Source organism: Acanthochromis polyacanthus, chromosome 2 (genome assembly GCF_021347895.1).
Source record: "Acanthochromis polyacanthus isolate Apoly-LR-REF ecotype Palm Island chromosome 2, KAUST_Apoly_ChrSc, whole genome shotgun sequence".
Lineage (NCBI taxonomy): Eukaryota > Metazoa > Chordata > Actinopteri > Pomacentridae > Acanthochromis > Acanthochromis polyacanthus.
Window position 1 is genome coordinate 28,499,515 of NC_067114.1, and position 20,010 is coordinate 28,519,524.

General features: G+C 39.2%; 1 protein-coding gene and 1 long non-coding RNA gene across 3 annotated transcripts; both read left to right on the forward strand.

The window, feature by feature from the left end:
• Positions 1-476: 476 nt before the first annotated feature.
• On the forward strand, positions 477-8,975 carry LOC127532952 (uncharacterized). Its single transcript, XM_051944861.1, has 11 exons — positions 477-523; positions 1,270-1,360; positions 2,100-2,201; positions 2,941-3,042; positions 3,781-3,882; positions 4,622-4,723; positions 5,463-5,564; positions 6,303-6,404; positions 8,108-8,194; positions 8,349-8,498; positions 8,602-8,975. Exons 1-11 carry the CDS (start codon positions 477-479, stop codon positions 8,743-8,745), a joined length of 1,131 nt encoding a protein of 376 aa, XP_051800821.1. The 3' UTR covers positions 8,746-8,975.
• Positions 8,976-10,705: 1,730 nt separating this feature from the next.
• LOC127532978 (uncharacterized) lies at positions 10,706-16,014 on the forward strand. Of its 2 annotated transcripts, XR_007940590.1 has the most exons (5): positions 10,706-11,079; positions 11,341-11,382; positions 12,117-12,227; positions 14,211-14,318; positions 15,673-16,014. It is a non-coding gene; the product is annotated as an uncharacterized LOC127532978 (long non-coding RNA). The 2 variants fall into 2 exon arrangements; XR_007940589.1 differs by having other exon boundaries at positions 10,708-11,382.
• The last annotated feature ends 3,996 nt before the right edge of the window (positions 16,015-20,010 follow it).

A 20,010-nucleotide genomic window follows, 5' to 3' on the forward strand; every position in this document is an offset into this window, starting at 1 on the left:
ATACCACATGTTCCCAGTACACACTGTGTGGGGCCCAGTTCACATCACACACTCACATTGTTCCAGTCTTGACCCTCATTGGGGCCCTCCGTGTGGATCACATGTTAGGTGCTTTCATATCCTTGGTGCAACGCATGTCATAATTTAAACTCTGATAATTGCAGGTTATATTTCTACACTACTTGAGCTGCTGCCATGTTGAAAAGGCTCATTTGAATTTGATGTATTCTAACCTCAATAATGCATTGTGACACTTGTTGGTATCTCTGGAGAAGAAGATGGTAATCATGTAGCCTTCAGTTTATGCTGTTTCAAACATGTTTCACATAGACTAAACTCCAGTAACATGTGCATATTTCTAAATCGAGAAACAGATGTCTATAAGTACTTAATGTGTTGTTCTTTGTATCTAAATTCCAGGTAACAATCAGGCAGGCTCCTGCTGTGGCAGTAAGAGACTGAGACGTCCCCCATACATGGTGCTTCACATGAGGATTCAAGCCAAGATGATGCTCATGCACAGGTAATGTTGATACTGTTGGTCTGCACACTGTTGTAGTTTGATTGCCAAGATAGGATGAATTCATCCTGCTTGTCTGATGCAGCCTTTCATTCAAGGGTGATGATATAGACTTCAGTTTCAAGGAAAGAAGTTCCTCTGACAGACACCTTCTAATCTTGTCCTCTTGCAGCCAGTTAACATCACACATTCATACATTTCTCTACTCCACATCTTGAAGCCAGTGAGCCTCACACCTAAATGTTCCCAGGACAGATCATGTGGGCCCAGTATCCATCACACACTCATTCTGTTGTCTTCTTAACTCTTGTGAGCCTCATACTCACATGTTCCCAGTACACACTGTGTGGGGCCCAGTTCACATCAACACACTCACATTGTTTCCAGTCTTGACCCTCATGGGGCCCTCCGTGTGGATCACATGTGAGGTGCTTCATATCTTGGTGCAACGCATGTCATAATTTAAACTCTGATAATTGCATCTATATTTCTACACTACTTGAGCTGCTGCATGTTTGAAAAGGCTCATTTGAATTTGATGTATTCTAACCCTCAATAATGCATTGTGACACTTGTTGGTATCTCTGGAGAAGAAGATGGTATACATGTAGACTTCAGTTTATGCTGTTTCAAACATGGTTCTCACATAGACTAAACTCCAGTAACGTGCATATTTCTAAATCGAGAACACGATGTCTATAAGTATTTAATGTGTTGTTCTTTGTATCTAAATTCCAGGTAACAATCAGGCAGGCTCCTGCTGTGGCAGTAGAGACTGAGACGTCCCCCATACATGGTGCTTCACATGAGGATTCAAGCCAAGATGATGCTCATGCACAGGTAATGTTGATACTGTTGGTCTGCACACTGTGTAGTTTGATTGCCAAGATAGGATGAATTCATCCTGCTTGTCTGATGCAGCCTTTCATTCAAGGGTGATGATATAGACTTCAGTTTCAAGGAAAGAAGTTCCTCTGACAGACACCTTTCTAATCTTGTCCTCTTGCAGCCAGTTAACATCACACATTCATACATTTCTCTACTCCACATCTTGAAGCCAGTGAGCCTCACACCTAAATGTTCCCAGGACAGATCATGTGGGGCCCAGTATCCATCACACACTCATTCTGTTGTCTTCTTAACTTCTTGTGAGCCTCATACTCACATGTTCCCAGTACACACTGTGTGGGGCCCAGTTCACATCACACACTCACATTGTTTCCAGTCTTGACCCTCATGGGGCCCTCCGTGTGGATCACATGTGAGGTGCTTTCATATCCTTGGTGCAACGCATGTCATAATTTAAACTCTGATAATTGCACTATATTTCTACACTACTTGAGCTGCTGCATGTTTGAAAAGGCTCATTTGAATTTGATGTATTCTAACCCTCAATAACGCATTGTGACACTTGTTGGTATCTCTGGAGAAGAAGATGGTATACATGTAGCCTTCAGTTTATGCTGTTTCAAACATGGTTTTCACATAGACTAAACTCCAGTAACATGTGCATATTTCTAAATCGAGAACACAATGTCTATAAGTACTTAATGTGTTGTTCTTTGTATCTAAATTCCAGGTAACAATCAGGCAGGCTCCTGCTGTGGCAGTAGAGACTGAGACGTCCCCCATACATGGTGCTTCACATGAGGATTCAAGCCAAGATGATGCTCATGCACAGGTAATGTTGATACTGTTGGTCTGCACACTGTGTAGTTTGATTGCCAAGATAGGACGAATTCATGCTGCTTGTCTGATGCAGCTTTTCATTCAAGGGTGACGATATAGACTTCAGTTTCAAGGAAAGAAGTTCCTCTGACAGACACCTTTCTAATCTTGTCCTCTTGCAGCCAGTTAACATCACACATTCATACATTTCTCTACTCCACATCTTGAAGCCAGTGAGCCTCACACCTAAATGTTCCCAGGACAGATCATGTGGGGCCCAGTATCCATCACACACTCATTCTGTTGTCTTCTTAACTTCTTGTGAGCCTCATACACACATGTTCCCAGTACACACTGTGTGGGGCCCAGTTCACATCACACACTCACATTGTTTCCAGTCTTGACCCTCATGGGGCCCTCCGTGTGGATCACATGTGAGGTGCTTTCATATCCTTGGTGCAACGCATGTCATAATTTAAACTCTGATAATTGCAGGTATATTTCTACACTACTTGAGCTGCTGCATGTTTGAAAAGGCTCATTTGAATTTGATGTATTCTAACCCTCAATAATGCATTGTGACACTTGTTGGTATCTCTGGAGAAGAAGATGGTATACATGTAGACTTCAGTTTATGCTGTTTCAAACATGGTTTCACATAGACTAAACTCCAGTAACATGTGCATATTTCTAAATCGAGAACACGATGTCTATAAGTATTTAATGTGTTGTTCTTTGTATCTAAATTCCAGGTAACAATCAGGCAGGCTCCTGCTGTGGCAGTAGAGACTGAGACGTCCCCCATACATGGTGCTTCACATGAGGATTCAAGCCAAGATGATGCTCATGCACAGGTAATGTTGATACTGTTGGTCTGCACACTGTGTAGTTTGATTGCCAAGATAGGACGAATTCATGCTGCTTGTCTGATGCAGCTTTTCATTCAGGGTGACGATATAGACTTCAGTTTCAAGGAAAGAAGTTCCTCTGACAGACACCTTTCTAATCTTGTCCTCTTGCAGCCAGTTAACATCACACATTCATACATTTCTCTACTCCACATCTTGAAGCCAGTGAGCCTCACACCTAAATGTTCCCAGGACAGATCATGTGGGGCCAGTATCCATCACACACTCATTCTGTTGTCTTCTTAACTTCTTGTGAGCCTCATACACACATGTTCCCAGTACACACTGTGTGGGGCCCAGTGTTCATCACACACTCACATTGTTTCCAGTCTTGACCCTCATGGGGCCCTCCGTGTGGATCACATGTTAGGTGCTTTCATATCCTTGGTGCAACGCATGTCATAATTTAAACTCTGATAATTGCAGGTATATTTCTACACTACTTGAGCTGCTGCATGTTTGAAAAGGCTCATTTGAATTTGATGCATTCTAACCCTCAATAACGCATTGTGACACTTGTTGGTATCTCTGGAGAAGAAGATGGTATACATGTAGCCTTCAGTTTATGCTGTTTCAAACATGGTTTTCACATAGACTAAACTCCAGTAACATGTGCATATTTCTAAATCGAGAACACGATGTCTATAAGTACTTAATGTGTTGTTCTTTGTATCTAAATTCCAGGTAACAATCAGGCAGGCTCCTGCTGTGGCAGTAGAGACTGAGACGTCCCCCATACATGGTGCTTCACATGAGGATTCAAGCCAAGATGATGCTCATGCACAGGTAATGTTGATACTGTTGGTCTGCACACTGTGTAGTTTGATTGCCAAGATAGGATGAATTCATGCTGCTTGTCTGATGCAGCCTTTCATTCAGGGTGACGATATAGACTTCAGTTTCAAGGAAAGAAGTTCCTCTGACAGACACCTTTCTAATCTTGTCCTCTTGCAGCCAGTTAACATCACACATTCATACATTTCTCTACTCCACATCTTGAAGCCAGTGAGCCTCACACCTAAATGTTCCCAGGACAGATCATGTGGGGCCCAGTATCCATCACACACTCATTCTGTTGTCTTCTTAACTTCTTGTGAGCCTCATACACACATGTTCCCAGTACACACTGTGTGGGGCCCAGTTCACATCACACACTCACATTGTTTCCAGTCTTGACCCTCATGGGGCCCTCCGTGTGGATCACATGTTAGGTGCTTTCATATCCTTGGTGCAACGCATGTCATAATTTAAACTCTGATAACTGCAGGTATATTTCTACACTACTTGAGCTGCTGCATGTTTGAAAAGGCTCATTTGAATTTGATGTATTCTAACCCTCAATAACGCATTGTGACACTTGTTGGTATCTCTGGAGAAGAAGATGGTATACATGTAGCCTTCAGTTTATGCTGTTTCAAACATGGTTTTCACATAGACTAAACTCCAGTAACATGTGCATATTTCTAAATCGAGAACACAATGTCTATAAGTACTTAATGTGTTGTTCTTTGTATCTAAATTCCAGGTAACAATCAGGCAGGCTCCTGCTGTGGCAGTAGAGACTGAGACGTCCCCCATACATGGTGCTTCACATGAGGATTCAAGCCAAGATGATGCTCATGCACAGGTAATGTTGATACTGTTGGTCTGCACACTGTGTAGTTTGATTGCCAAGATAGGATGAATTCATGCTGCTTGTCTGATGCAGCCTTTCATTCAGGGTGACGATATAGACTTCAGTTTCAAGGAAAGAAGTTCCTCTGACAGACACCTTTCTAATCTTGTCCTCTTGCAGCCAGTTAACATCACACATTCATACATTTCTCTACTCCACATCTTGAAGCCAGTGAGCCTCACACCTAAATGTTCCCAGGACAGATCATGTGGGGCCCAGTGTTCATCACACACTCATTCTGTTGTCTTCTTAACTTCTTGTGAGCCTCATACACACATGTTCCCAGTACACACTGTGTGGGGCCCAGTGTTCATCACACACTCACATTGTTTCCAGTCTTGACCCTCATGGGGCCCTCCGTGTGGATCACATGTTAGGTGCTTTCATATCCTTGGTGCAACGCATGTCATAATTTAAACTCTGATAATTGCAGGTATATTTCTACACTACTTGAGCTGCTGCATGTTTGAAAAGGCTCATTTGAATTTGATGCATTCTAACCCTCAATAATGCATTGTGACACTTGTTGGTATTTCTGGAGAAGAAGATGGTATACATGTAGCCTTCAGTTTATGCTGTTTCAAACATGGTTTTCACATAGACTAAACTCCAGTAACATGTGCATATTTCTAAATCGAGAACACAATGTCTATAAGTACTTAATGTGTTGTTCTTTGTATCTAAATTCCAGGTAACAATCAGGAAGGCTCCTGCTGTGGCAGTAAAGACTGAGACGTCCCCCATACATGGTACTTCACATGAGGATTCAAGCCAAGATGATGCTCATGCACAGGTAATGTTGATACTGTTGGTCTGCACACTGTGTAGTTTGATTGCCAAGATAGGATGAATTCATCCTGCTTGTCTGATGCAGCCTTCCATTCAAGGGTGATGATATAGACTTCAGTTTCAAGGAAAGAAGTTCCTCTGACAGACACCTTTCTAATCTTGTCCTCTTGCAGCCAGTTAACATCACACATTCATACATTTCTCTACTCCACATCTTGAAGCCAGTGAGCCTCACACCTAAATGTTCCCAGGACAGATCATGTGGGGCCCAGTGTTCATCACACACTCATTCTGTTGTCTTCTTAACTTCTTGTGAGCCTCATACACACATGTTCCCAGTACACACTGTGTGGGGCCCAGTTCACATCACACACTCACATTGTTTCCAGTCTTGACCCTCATGGGGCCCTCCGTGTGGATCACATGTTAGGTGCTTTCATATCCTTGGTGCAACGCATGTCATAATTTAAACTCTGATAATTGCAGGTATATTTCTACACTACTTGAGCAGCTGCATGTTTGAAAAGGCTCATTTGAATTTGATGCATTCTAACCCTCAGTAACGCATTGTGACACTTGTTGGTATCTCTGGAGAAGATGAGGGTATACATGTAGCCTTCAGTTTATGCTGTTTCAGACATGATTTTCACATAGACTAAACTCCAGTAACGTGCATATTTCTCAATAGAGAACACGATGTCTGTAAGTACTTAATGTGTTGTTCTTTGTATCTAAATTCCAGGTAACAATCAAGCAGGCTCCTGCTGTGGCAGTAGAGACTGAGACGTCCCCCATACATGGTGCTTCACATGAGGATTCAAGCCAAGATGATGCTCATGCACAAGTAATGTTGATACTGTTGGTCTGCACACTGTGTAGTTTGATTGCCAAGATAGGACGAATTCATGCTGCTTGTCTGATGCAGCCTTTCATTCAGGGTGATGATATAGACTTCAGTTTCAAGGAAAGAAGTTCCTCTGACAGACACCTTTCTAATTTTGTCCTCATGCAGCCAGTTAACATCACACATTCATACATTTCTCTACTCCACATCTTGAAGCCAGTGAGCCTCACACCTAAATGTTCCCAGGACAGATCATGTGGGGCCCAGTGTCCATCACACACTCATTCTGTTGTCTTCTTAACTTCTTGTGAGCCTCATACACACATGTTCCCAGTACACACTGTGTGGGGCCCAGTTCACATCACACACTCATACTTTAGTGGTCTTAATTTCTTGTGAGCCTCACACGCAAATGTTCCCAGGATACACCATGTGGGGCCCAGTTAATATCACACACCCACATTGTTTCTTGTCTTGACCCTCATAGGGGCTCTTAGGTGTGTTGAAGTTATAAAAAACTTCATTTTAAATTTCAAAAGACTGCTTTATTGACAACTGCAATGTCAGCAACATCTGGTATATGTTTCTTCAAGTACATTATGATTGCTCATAACATCATTAACTTAAAGTGCTTTTACATCACCTTGCAAATGTTTTCTCCTTTTGTTTCATTGAATAAAAACAATTAGGCTTTTTTGACTATACAGAATTTGCAACAAAAGATCTCTTTAATATCAAAGTGAAAACCTATTTCTACACAGCAGTGTGAATTAAGAACATTTCATCTAAAATAAGTTAGTGCATAAATATTCAAACTGAACAAGTCAATATTTAGTGCATGCACCCTCAATTACAACATTAAGCCTGTGTGAGTCGGTCTATCTCAGGTTTGCACATCCCGACACAGCAATTTGACTCCATTCTTCTAAACTGCTCAAGTTCTGCCAGGTTGCAGTGGGATTGGGAATGATCAGCCCTTGTCCCATCTAGTAGCAAATTTTCCATTGGATTGTGGTCTGGGCTTTGACTTAGCCACTCCAGTACATTTGCCTTCTGCTCTCAGAGTAATCATAGGTATCTTAGTGCACCCACTTACTTTTCTTCTTCTTGAACAGTCACTTATTTTGTCAGGACAGTCAGCTCTATGCTGATTTTTATGTGCCATATTCCTTTCATTTCATATTGATGGATTTAACTGAACTCAACAGATGTTTCATTGGGTTTCTTGGAGTATTCTTTTGTCTTTATGCTGTAATTTTAGCAGGAATACTGAAAACCCAGTGACTGGCATGTGTATTTATATTGCAATCACACAATGACACATTTATACTTAGAGGATTTCCATTTCACTAACTGTGAGACTACTGGCACTAATTTCCTGGACCTGTGTTTAAATATGTCACTCTAAAAGAGATGAATATGTTTACAATAATTTGTTATGTATTTTAAATTAATTAACATTAAATATCTGTCTACTTTATAGAAATCTTTTTTTCACTTTGAGATTAAATAGATTTTTTTATACACTACTGACAAAAAAACCCCCAAATTATATCGACCGTGATTCAATTATATAAAAGCAAAAAAGGTGCAAACTTCCAAGGAGGGAATATTTTCATAAGGCACAGTATATTATTGGGAAAATACCTGTCATAATTAAACCCATGTTACTTACTGCTTATGTTGTGTTTAATTGAATTTAGGTGTTAACCCTCGTGGATTATCCCCTAAGTGATGAAACAGATGAGGACTGCATAGAAGACCCACTTCTAAATCTACACTGCAATGAGGTTGTTAGAAAGAAAAGGAGTACAGAAAACATTCTGCTATTTCTCAGACACTTTTATTTTTTATGGCAATAGAATGTAAAGTAGTTTTAAAATCCTTTCTTTGTGATGGATTGCCATACCTTGACATCACTCTGTTATCTAACTGTTTTTGCAGATGTATAGAGTATCAGATGTTTGTGAGCCTCTGTTTAGTTCAAATGAGAGCACAGTGGATGAAACTGATGAGGATTCCATGAAAAACTATTCTGGTGTGCATTCAGAGCACAACATTGTTCCAAAGTTAAGAAGGACAAAGAGCTTATTGGTATGGTTCTGAATGCAAATAATTATTGTGTATTTTCAACAAAACCTTTTTCTTGTAACTGTTTTTTTTAATATATAGTCATATTGTTTTCTTCCTTTTTCAGATGGCTAGGATACCAGATTTTTCTGATGCTCTTTTTGATTCAAGTGAGGACAGCAGCGAAGGCCCTTCCTTTAAGTCTGAAAGAGCTTCACGAAGGCTGCAACCCGTAAGCATCTCGTTTTTACTCACTTGTGTTATCACTTAAAGGGTCAGGGTAAGTCTTTAATACAGATAAGACTCTGGACATATATATCTGTAAAGTTCAACTTGACTGGTTTGTGGAGGTACACAAGCATGTGGCAGTTATCCTTTACATTACAAGTGACACATCAAGATAGGTTTTAATGTTTCTGTGCCAGTCCAGTAGGCAGTTAACAGTGTAGTAAAATGGTCATATTCATTTGGAGGTTGAAGTATTAACTTGGGCTTTTTCTTTTTCTTTGAAAGATTCACAAGAGTCTTGTGGAGTCAAGTGACTCAAGTGTAGACAGTGAAGATGAATATATTCCAAATCCTGTGGAAGAAAGCACAGACAGTGATAGGAGCCTTGAACTAGACCTGAAGAATCGAAAGAGTACAGTTGTATCTACTAGTAAAAGCAGGAGCAAGTCTTCCAGTCAGAGCAAGAGCAAGTTTTCCAAGTCTTCCCATCAGAGCAGGAGCATGTCCCCCAGTCACAGCAGAAGCATGTCCCCTAGTCAGAGCAGAAGATTTGATGATTTCACACAAAGATTTCCTGAAAGCAATGCTGAAGTGAATAAAGAGCAAATCGCCCAAACTTATACTAACAAGGTGGCAAGCTTTTCATTGTCCCTTGAAGAAGAGTCATTTGTCTTTGTTCATCCAGTTTTAAAGAAGGAGGATGGTTCAAGAAGATACAACAAAAAACATCACTGCTACTATTGTGGACAAGTCGTTCAGAAGATGTCAAGGCACTTACTCCGTAGACACCAAGATAAGGTTGAGGTTGCGAAAGTGTTGAGTTTACCAAAAAACTCAAAGGAAAGGAGACAGCAATTAGATTATATCCGAAATAAGGGGAATTTTGAACATAACGTTGAAGTTTTGGAGAACAAGAAAGGCAAACTCATCCCATGGAAGCAACCAAACAAAAAAACTGAAGGACGAAGATTCATGCATTGCATGTACTGCTATGGTTTATTCTCAAAAAGTGTGATGTGGCGACATTTTAAGGTTTGCAAATTCAAGCCTCAGGCGATGACCTCTAAGCCAGGTAAAACCAGAGTCCAAGCATTATGTGCTTTTGCTGAACCTCCTCCAGCTGGATTTAAGGATGCATACTGGAAATTCTTAAGTGGTATGAATCAAGACATGATAGCTGTTACTATTAAGAAAGACCGCTGTCTTCTAGAGTATGGCTACAGACTGTTCAGCAAGAATGAGAAGGCAGTTAGCCAGCACCAATATATTAGACAAAAACTGAGAGAGCTTGCCAGACTGGTACTGGAAGCAAAAAAACATGCTTCTGTGAAGACTATTAAAGAACTCATAAAACCAGAAAAATACAGTCTTATTCTCACTGCTTCAAGAGGCCTTTCTGGATTCAGTGAGGAAACTGGCAAATATAAATATCCATCTCTGGCTCGCAAAGTTGGACACAGCTTGCATTCTTTGTCCATGTACATTAAGTCTGAAGCATTGAAGATGAAAGACAAACAAACTGCCCAAGATGCTGAGGAATTTGCACAGCTGTACCAAGAAAGTTGGAGATTTGATATTGCAAGCCAAGCACTGGCTCAACTTGACCAGGCCAAGTGGAATGCTCCTCAAGTCCTACCATTCACACAGGATGTGCAAAATCTTCATTGTCATTTGACTGAGAAACAGCAGCAGCACTTAAATGCCCTGAAAGAAAAGTCTTCGCCCTCAAACTGGAAAGACCTTGCTAAAGTGATTCTGGCGCAAGTTATCCTCTTCAACCGAAGGAGAGCAGGCGAGGTATCCAGAATGCCCCTGTCTATGTACTTATCAAAGGACACATCAGAAACGCATGAAGATGTTAATGTGGCCCTTACAGAACTTGAGAAGAAGCTCTGCAAACATTTTGTCAGGATAACCATTGTAGGAAAGAGAGGTAGGAAGGTTCCTGTTCTTCTCACTCCGCTTATGAGGGAATCACTTGACCTTCTGACTGAAAAGCGACAAGAATGCAGGGTGCTGAATGAAAATGGATACTTGTTTGCATTGCCAAATTCTGTCCATTACCTCAGAGGTTCTGACTGCATCAGGCAGTTTGTGAATGACTGTGATGGCATCAAAACTCCAGAAGCACTAACTTCAACAAAACTCAGAAAGCACATTGCTACCCTCTCAACTGTTTTGAATCTCAAGACAACAGAGCTCGACCAGCTTGCAGATTTCCTTGGACATAACATAGCCGTCCACAGAAAGCACTACCGTCTTCCAGAGGGCACCCTCCAGCTAGCGAAGATAAGCAAAGTCCTCCTGGCGTTGGAACAGGGACGGCTAGGAGAATACAAAGGGAAGAGTTTGGATGAGATTCATCTTGATGTGAATGGTATTAAGCCTGATTAAGATTTAATGAAAGAAACGTGAAAAATCACAACATTTAAATCTGTAAATCCTACATTTTAGCAAGTATTTGATCTTAACACACTAATAAGGAGGGCAAGTTCAAGGGGCTTATATTTTGATTGGAACTACACATTTCTAGTCACTATATTAACAGTCCAACTATTTAGGTAGTACTTTTATATGCTCTTGTCATCTTGATCACAACAGTTTGTTTTCCAATACATTTATATGCTATCAATTTCAGAGACTGTTGCCATGGAGACTTGTTCACAAGAGGACATGGAAGGTAATATAATTTTTTAATTGAATTATTTGATCTTTTATCCAAAATTAGTATTTAGTTAAACACTGTATGTACATTTTATTAGCATTTTAGAATGGCTGCAGATTTTCTTACTTATTGACCACTTTCAGATATGCCAATCTAGTTAAGATTTTGTGTCTTCTCTGCTATGCTAGTCAGTACAGATGAGAATTCTGTTGATTGTGGTGTCCTTATCAAGTTTACAACCATGGAAAACTGTTATATACTCCAGATATAAATCAAAATGTCAATGCCAGTTCACAGATGTTTTAGAAATAAAATAAACAATCTACTTTACCTACTAAAAACCCAAGTAGCCATTATAATAGTGCTTAAATAGTTTTGTTTTAACTATAATCTGAGCTTTGAACTGCTTCATTCAAATGAATATTAAGAGTAGTTTAGAATGCTCTGGTTCAAGGAATGAGCCACTAAGCTAACCACTGTCCATGACTAGCAAACCACTATTTCTGAAATGAAAGAGGAATAACATGTAGCTTCATATTTTATTCATAATTCTGCAATAAGGGGTTATAAAGTCAGCATAATTTCAAATCATTTCCCCTCATTCAAAGCCAGACTTTGCTTTACTGACAATTGCTTCATATTTTAAGTAAAAAAATATGAAGCAAACATTTTACATATATATATATATATATATATATATATATATATATATATATATATATATATATATAATGTTTTTCTGTACTCAGAAGGCAGTGTGCCACAAGGAGAGGATTCAGAAGATGAGGACAGTGTGCCACCCCTATTTGAATGTACCTCATCATCTGCTCAAAACGAAGTGGTGTCAGCAAAAATGACAGGTAAGCTTTGATTTACTTTAATAATACATACATTTAGCAGCTACTTTATTAGGTACAACTACTGGTGTAACTGGCCAGATTAACTCCACGATCACAAAATACAAACTGGTCTAGGCCAAAGTATACCCCGGGGTATACTCTGCCTAGGTCTGTTTACACTTGTTGACGCAAAGAGATTAAGTATGCTAAGCTCTTAATTGTTCGTTTTTTGTTTTTTTTTATGAAGAGGTATGCTTAGCAAGCAAATCATTATTGTTACTAAAATGTCTTTGAACTAATTACAATTAAAGTTTCAAATCAATGGAAAAACTGAATTGCATACTAAGATAAAATTATGTTGTCAGCAAAACATTATCAAAGAACATCAACATTTGCTGTTCTTAATTTCAGTTGTTACTGTACAACTGATTTCAGTATAATATCTATTTAAATTACCTTTGTATTGTGCTTAAATTACAATTGGCTTGATTTGAGCTCCAGAAATAAACCATTACATTGGCATAATATCTCATAGTATATTTCGCCTAAAGTCCATCCATCTATTATCTATACACCACATAATCCTCATTAGGGTCATGGGAGGCTGGAACTTATCCCAGCTAACTTAGGGTGAAAGTTCACCTGGACAGGTAACAGTGTATGACAAGATGACACACAGAGACAAACAATCACAGTCACATTCACACCTATAAACGATTTAGAATCACCAGTTAACTTCAGCATGTTTTTAGATGATGGGAGGAAGCTGGATACCCTGGAGAAGACCCACAGTTGCACAGGGAGAACATGCAAACGCCACACAGAAAGATCCCAGGCCCAGGCCAGGATGAAAACCTGGGATCTTCTAGCTGCAAGGCAGCAGTGCTAACCACTGAACCACTGTGTAACCTTATTTTGCCTAAAATGCTTGATTTAACTTCATTGATTGTGCCTAAATCAAGATAAAATTCATTTGATTGATGTAGTCTCACATTACAAGGGATGTATTTTAGCCTGGAAGGGTTTATTCTGGGCTATGTCAGCCCCTGGGGTATAAAAACTAACTTATGCTTTGGCCAGGAGTTTAATCTGGCTTGTTCTGTGCAGATCAAGTCAATCTTAGTTTAAGCACAAATCAAAGACAATACGAAGAGGTATTGAACAGGTACTGAAATCTGTTGTACAGAAACAAGTGAAAGCAACACAAACACAATGTGGATGTTCTTTCATAATGTTTGCTTCAATTTTACAGATAAGACAAGATCTACTTTATTTGTCTCGTAGAAAAGTATTTACATTTAAATTAGCTCAAGGACATTCTAGTTATGTTCTTTCATAATGATTTGCTTGCTGAGCTTACCTCTTTGTAAAAAACAAAACTCTAAATAAATTAATTAAGAGTTTAGCATGTTTAATCTTTGTGTGTCAGCAGGTATAAAGTGGCCTAGGTCAGAGTATACCCCTTTTAATTCTTGGTGTCATGAATTCAACAAGGTGTTGGAAACATTTTTCAGATATGTTGCTCCACTTTGACATGATGGCATCACACAATGTCTGCAGATTTGCCGGCTTCACATCTGTGATGCCAATCTGATGTTCCACCTCCTCCCAAAGGTGCTCTACTGGACTGAGATTTGGTATATGTGGAGGACATCCGAGTCCAGAATACTCATTGTCAAACTCATGTTCAAGAAACCAGTTTGAGATTATCAGTTATGACTTTGTGACATGGAGCATTATCATACTGGACATGTCATTCAGAAGATGGTACACTGTGGTCCTAAAGAGATTGACACGGTCAGCAGCAGTACTTAGGCAGGATGTAGTGTTTAAACCAGCTGGTACTAAGGGGCCCAAAGTGTGCCAAAAAAAATCTCTAGTATACCATTACATCAACAGCCTTAAATATCAAAACAAGGCATGATGGATCTCTGCTGTTATGTTGTTCACATCAAATTCTGACCCTATCTACATCTATGTATACTCTATTTTTTCTGTACCCAGAAGCCAGTGTGGCACAAGGTGGGGACTCAGATGATGACGGTGTGGCATCCCTACAAGAATGTACCTCATCATCTGCCCAAAAGCAGATGGTGTCAACAAAAAAGAGAGGTAAGGTTTGCAATCTCCTTGATAGATATGATTCACATGGTTTTTGCAACAATAACAACTAGTGTTGTTTTTGGCAGCCTGTTTCAACTTTAGTTTTAGTCTAGTCTGTGTGTCAAGCTGTCATTTTAGTTTTTATTAGTTTTAGTCAAATTCATACTCCTTTTTTTAGTCTAATCAAGTTTTAGTTGACTAAAAGTCTGAGCATTTTAGTCTTGCTTTGGTCAGAATTATCTGTGACTATTATTCTAGTTTTAATCAACAAAAACTGATGACAATTTAGTGTAGTTTTAGTCAATGAAAATTGTATTTAAGTCTCTTTTCAGTAATGCAATTATTTTCAACCAAGTTAATATAGTATACATACCAAGTAGTATAGACAAAACCAAAATTTTCTTTTAGCCAAAACCATTTCACAATTCAAACAAAATTATCTTTTTTATTATATTATTGTTACCTTATAGACTCAACAATATATCACTTCCAGACATGAAAGACGCTCTGATTTGAATTTACAATATATCTGTATTTTATTTTTCATCAACCAAACATGTTAGTGCACACACACAAATTTAAATAAAATAAATAAATAAAATAGCACCATGAAAATGCCAGAAAAAAATTCAAGTTTAACATAAAGAGAAACAAGGTGCATGAATGCTGGAGCCACAACAACATATACTAAACAGTGCAAATAAAATGTGTGTTTGTGACTGTTATTGCTTGTAAACTGAAGTCAGATTTTGCATCACAGAAACTTTAAAAGATATAACAACACTACAAATGGTTTGGACCTTGGGAGAAATATAATGGGATGGGAAACACTGGCTGTATACAGTGGAATTCGTGAACAGAAAAGTACAGACAGTACTGAATTATGCCAACTACTAAATCACATAATCAGCAGTCTCAGCAGCAACTACATAAGCTGTAACCTCATGTGTGTGTTATTTTAAGACTGGTTGTCACAAAGAACAACAACAAAAAAGTTCTAATTTTGTAAACCAAATTTAGTCTTGTTTTTATTGGTCAACAATATTGCATTATATATTTAATTATAGTTATTGTCACATGACCAGCATTTACATTGTGTCTCATCTCATTTTTGTCATGTGATCAAGGTTTGTTGACAACAATATTTAGTCATAATTTTTGTTGATGAAAGCAACACTAGTAGCAATAATGCTGTGGTGCCTTGATTAACCCTTCAGATATTCAGTTTTGTCTGAAATTGAGATTAAGCTTTTGAAAATTGTGTCCAGATTTGTCCTCATTTTGCTACAGTTCTTGGACCACATTGAAGATATTTTCCTTCTATTATATGAAAAATATACATATGTCTTTTTTGCCTCTTTAGGTAAACAATCTGCTGTCAAAAGAAGCTGGACACCAGAGGAATCTGCTGCAGTTGACAGACATTTAAGGAAATTCATAGTGAGAAGCCAAGTACCCGGAAAAGTGGACTGTGAGCGCTGTATTACTGCAGAACCTCAAGCACTAGGAAACAGAGACTGGAAAGCAGTAAAATACTTTATCAAAAATCGCATTTCTGCCATCAGAAGAAAACTACAGTGAATGGCTACAAGATGTGAGCACAGTTGATTTTACAAACACAAACAAATGATGGAGTCAACAGAGCAGCCACCTTAGTGCCTTAAAATGGCTAACTTCCTGTTCAGGGAATGTTTTGTTTGTTGTGGGATGTTCCATAAGCCAGCTAAGTTTTGTTCATTAGTTAGGGTTATGTCGTGTTATGTCTCTGTGTTTCGTTGTCTGTCTCCGTCTCATTCTCTTTCTATGTCTGGTTCTGTCTCTGTCTCATCTCTCTGTCTCATCTCTCTCACTCTGTCTCCTTGTCTCTCCCCGTCTCCTTGTCTCTCCCTGTCTCCTTGTCTCTGTCTCGTTCTGTCTCTATGTCTAGTTCTCTCTTTGTGTCTTGTCTGTCTCATTCTCTCTCCGTCTCTCGTTCTCTGTCTGTGTCTCATTGTCTCTTTGTGTCTCCTCACTCTCTGTCTTGTTCTTTTTCTCTCTTGTTCTCCCTCGCTCCTGTTCCAGCTTCTCATCAGTGAATTCTGGCTTTAAATATTCATCAAGTTCCTCTCGAATCGAACACCTAAAATTGTCTCAAGAAAGTTATATTAGGTTGTAGTTGTCATTAAAATAATACTGAATTAATACTGCTTTTTGCATTCATTTGTCTTTAACAACAGATCATAATAGTATTTTAGAGTGAAAAGAGACAAGATACAGAATGTAGAGAATGTAAATTACAGTGTAAATTCTGATTCAGTCCTGTAGCGTGTTTGGACAAAAATTAACACCAAGTAATGTAATTCATTTTCATAGATTGTAAATGTGTCCCCATTAAGATGTAAAATGTAGAGAAGTACATGTGTGTGTGAAAAAAGACCTCATAAGTCCTAAATGTCAAAAAACGGACCTCAGATGTGACAAAAAAACTAGTGTGGAGACAAAAGTTGTGAATTTTGTTAATTTGAAGTGATATTTATGATTTAGATTTTTTTTTTACCTTGCCTGATTTTTTACAAAGGTCTAGCATCACTGGAAAGGGTGGACCCCACAATTGGGCAAAGAGACAGCGGGCCCTTCAAATGAGTTATGCGAGACTGTGTGTGTGTGTGTGTGTGTGTGTGTGTGTGTGTAGGTGTGTTTTGGATGCCCTTATTTACAAGCCCACACCATGTGATTGTAGAACTGTGGGAAAAAGAGGGGAAGCCATCATTATTAGTAATAATTTTAACATTAATATTATATTATGAGTTGCAAAACCCACATATGTGGTAAAATCACAGATACTTTAAAGCACTGTGAGAATTATTAATAAAAAAGGAGATACTGGATTGGAGTCCATCGTCACGACAACGTCAGGACAGAGCAGGATGGAGGGTGTGTGTGTGTGTGTGTGTGGGGGGGGGGGATTGATGACTAACAGCCCCGGTGTAATGGTTTGTTGCCTTGACAACGCTTTAGTCAAGGGATGGAGAGGAGGAAGAGGATGAAGAGGAAGAGGAGGAGGAGGAGGAGCGTCTGGTTTTGAATCGTAGCTGCTCATTAGCGGAGAAAGAGACAAATCAAAACAATCAGCTGCTTAATTAGAGCGACCACAACTGCCATCATTCTGACTTTAATGCTGCGGATAAATTGCACTCACTGTGATATTTTTTAATCGTTTGAAAGCGATTTTACGCACAGCCACAGGCTTCTCCAAATCCAAAGAGCTCTAAACCATGCCACTTAGATTATCTGTGAACAGTCAAAGGCTCGTATCTGCTGTAAGAAGCCACGTTTGAGTTTAATACACAGAGTTGTCGGTTACAGGAATATGTGCCATTTATTCGCTGCCTCCACTTCCATGACGCACCGTGCGTAATTTTTTACGCAGAAGCTGCCCTGGTAACCTGCAATCGATAGTTGCTCAGCTTTTCACACAGAACACAGCGCTCCATGAGCTGTTTCGTACATTTCTGGAGTTTGCAAAACAACTTTTATTTCAAGTAAAATATCCAGGCAGTGTTTCCTTGCAATGAAAATAAACGCTGTTGTGTCAGGAGGAAGATTTACGTCAGTGGCTGCTGCCCATCTCATATTTACAGAAGAGTCATTGCACGTGATATAAAAGTAATTACATTATGTACACCATTTTATTAGAAACGCATGTGAAATGTAATGCAATCTAATGCAACAGCCGTGATATTACTTCATGTTTATTATTAAGTTGAACTGTGCTGCATTACAACTAGAAATGTTCTGAATATTTTGCCCTCTTCGTGTGTGTCCATGCAGTGGATGTATTTGAGTATTTAAATAATGCAAGTATGCAAATAGCCCCTAAATACCTGGACTGTTTTCCCGTTTCTGGACAGTGCTTTTAACATAGAAATGTAATAAGGGATAACACATCAACATGAAAATTGAATTTTCCTATGGATTAATAAAGTATCTATCTATCTATCTATCTATCTATCTATCTATCTATCTATCTATCTATCTATCTATCTATCTATCTATCTATCTATCTATCTATCTCCAACCCACAGACATCAGCAGACACTTAGTATTTTCCCTGCTGATGCTTTTCCATCCTTTACCGCAGACAGACCTTCAGCTTTCAGCTCTTTGGTTGGTTGTTTAGGCTCACTGTGCTGCTAAATGAGTTGCGATGTGTCTGGATGTGAGCTCCTGTGTGCGTCTGCAGTCATCCTGTTGCTTCTGTCTGGTCAAATCATCAGTAAATGTCAGCGTGCCACTTCCACTGGCAGCCATGAGAGCCCAGGAAACAACAGATCAGGTTTGATGGATGAGGTGGCGTTTAGGTCTACAAGTTGTTCCTTTTTCTCTTTTTCTCTCTGTTAATGTGATTTACCACGTTTGCATCTTGTATTTCTGACCTTGACAAGAAAAACCTGCTCACCTCCACCCTGGAGAACTTTTAGTTAAGTTGTAAGGCGTATGTTCTTCACCATATAAATAGTTTATCACTCTTTTGATGATAATACACTCCTTTATCTACCACTTGGTTTTGCCATTTTCTTGTTTTTCTGTAAGGATCTGCAATCTTCTTTTGGAAGATGTTTGCTTTTCTCTTCTCTTTCTGGCACTACGGGTTAAAATGACGCACACAGTTTGTTCTATATTGACGTAAACGGACTCAAATTAAAGCTCAGACTTGGCACTTTAACGCAGTATTCATTATTTATTTCAAAATTATCATTTATTCATTGAATTTGTTGAAGCTCAAACCCTGAAAAACAAACAACAAAAAACATGTTTGGCTGTAAATATCACCAGCCTGCTACTATAGTCTACTACTGTTTATTGCACGGTTGAAGAGCACCTGCAGCTTCGTGTTTATCACCAGTAGAAAGTCTTCTGGTCCGGGTTTGGTTGTTGCTCCTTAACCAGGCTCAAAATAAACTTACACTGGCTTTTGTTTAATATTTAGGATGTTACGCTGCAGGGTTTTTTGTTTTGTTTTTTTGCACATTTGTTCCTCATTCTCATGTCTTTGCTTTTTTTTTCTATACTGGCTAGCATTTTCTACCACCTGCTCTTGCAATTAAGACTAAGATTACTGCATAATAGAGAAAACAAGTTTGTCCAGAAAGTGCACTGTCTTCTCAGCCTGTAACTATGCACCTTTTTAAAGAAAATACTGTGCGTGTAAACTCTAAATGTGCACAGTAGCAGCTGTCTGCTATCAAACACATAGAGTGAAGTAAAACAAAATGTAGTTCCTCATCATTGTGCCTTAATCTAGCAGTTACCTTCTGTTAGCATCAGTGCACCAGGCCTTGCTCTCCTCTTGAGGGCGCTGCAGTCCTGGATACTTCAGCCAGGCATTGAATGGAGCAGCAGGTTCACTGGTGTTCACCCTGTGGTCTGAGGACTCACTGGGGGACAACAGAAGATGGAAATGTACCCAAGAGATCACTTCCTCGATGACCTGCATGATCCAAACACTGTCACATTGTTTGGTTTTTAAACTGAGCTGCTGCATTGAGATATAAAAGAGGAATATTTGGAAAAAGGGCGTTCGGGGGGAATGAACGCTTACGTGTTTCTTCGGTTTGTCTGCGTGCGTCAAGCCTTCCACTCTTACTTTTTTAGAGGGTGGAAAGAGAACAGTTGTCAAGGCTATCTTCATTAATGTCAGAAACTGGTGGCTGCAGCCGTG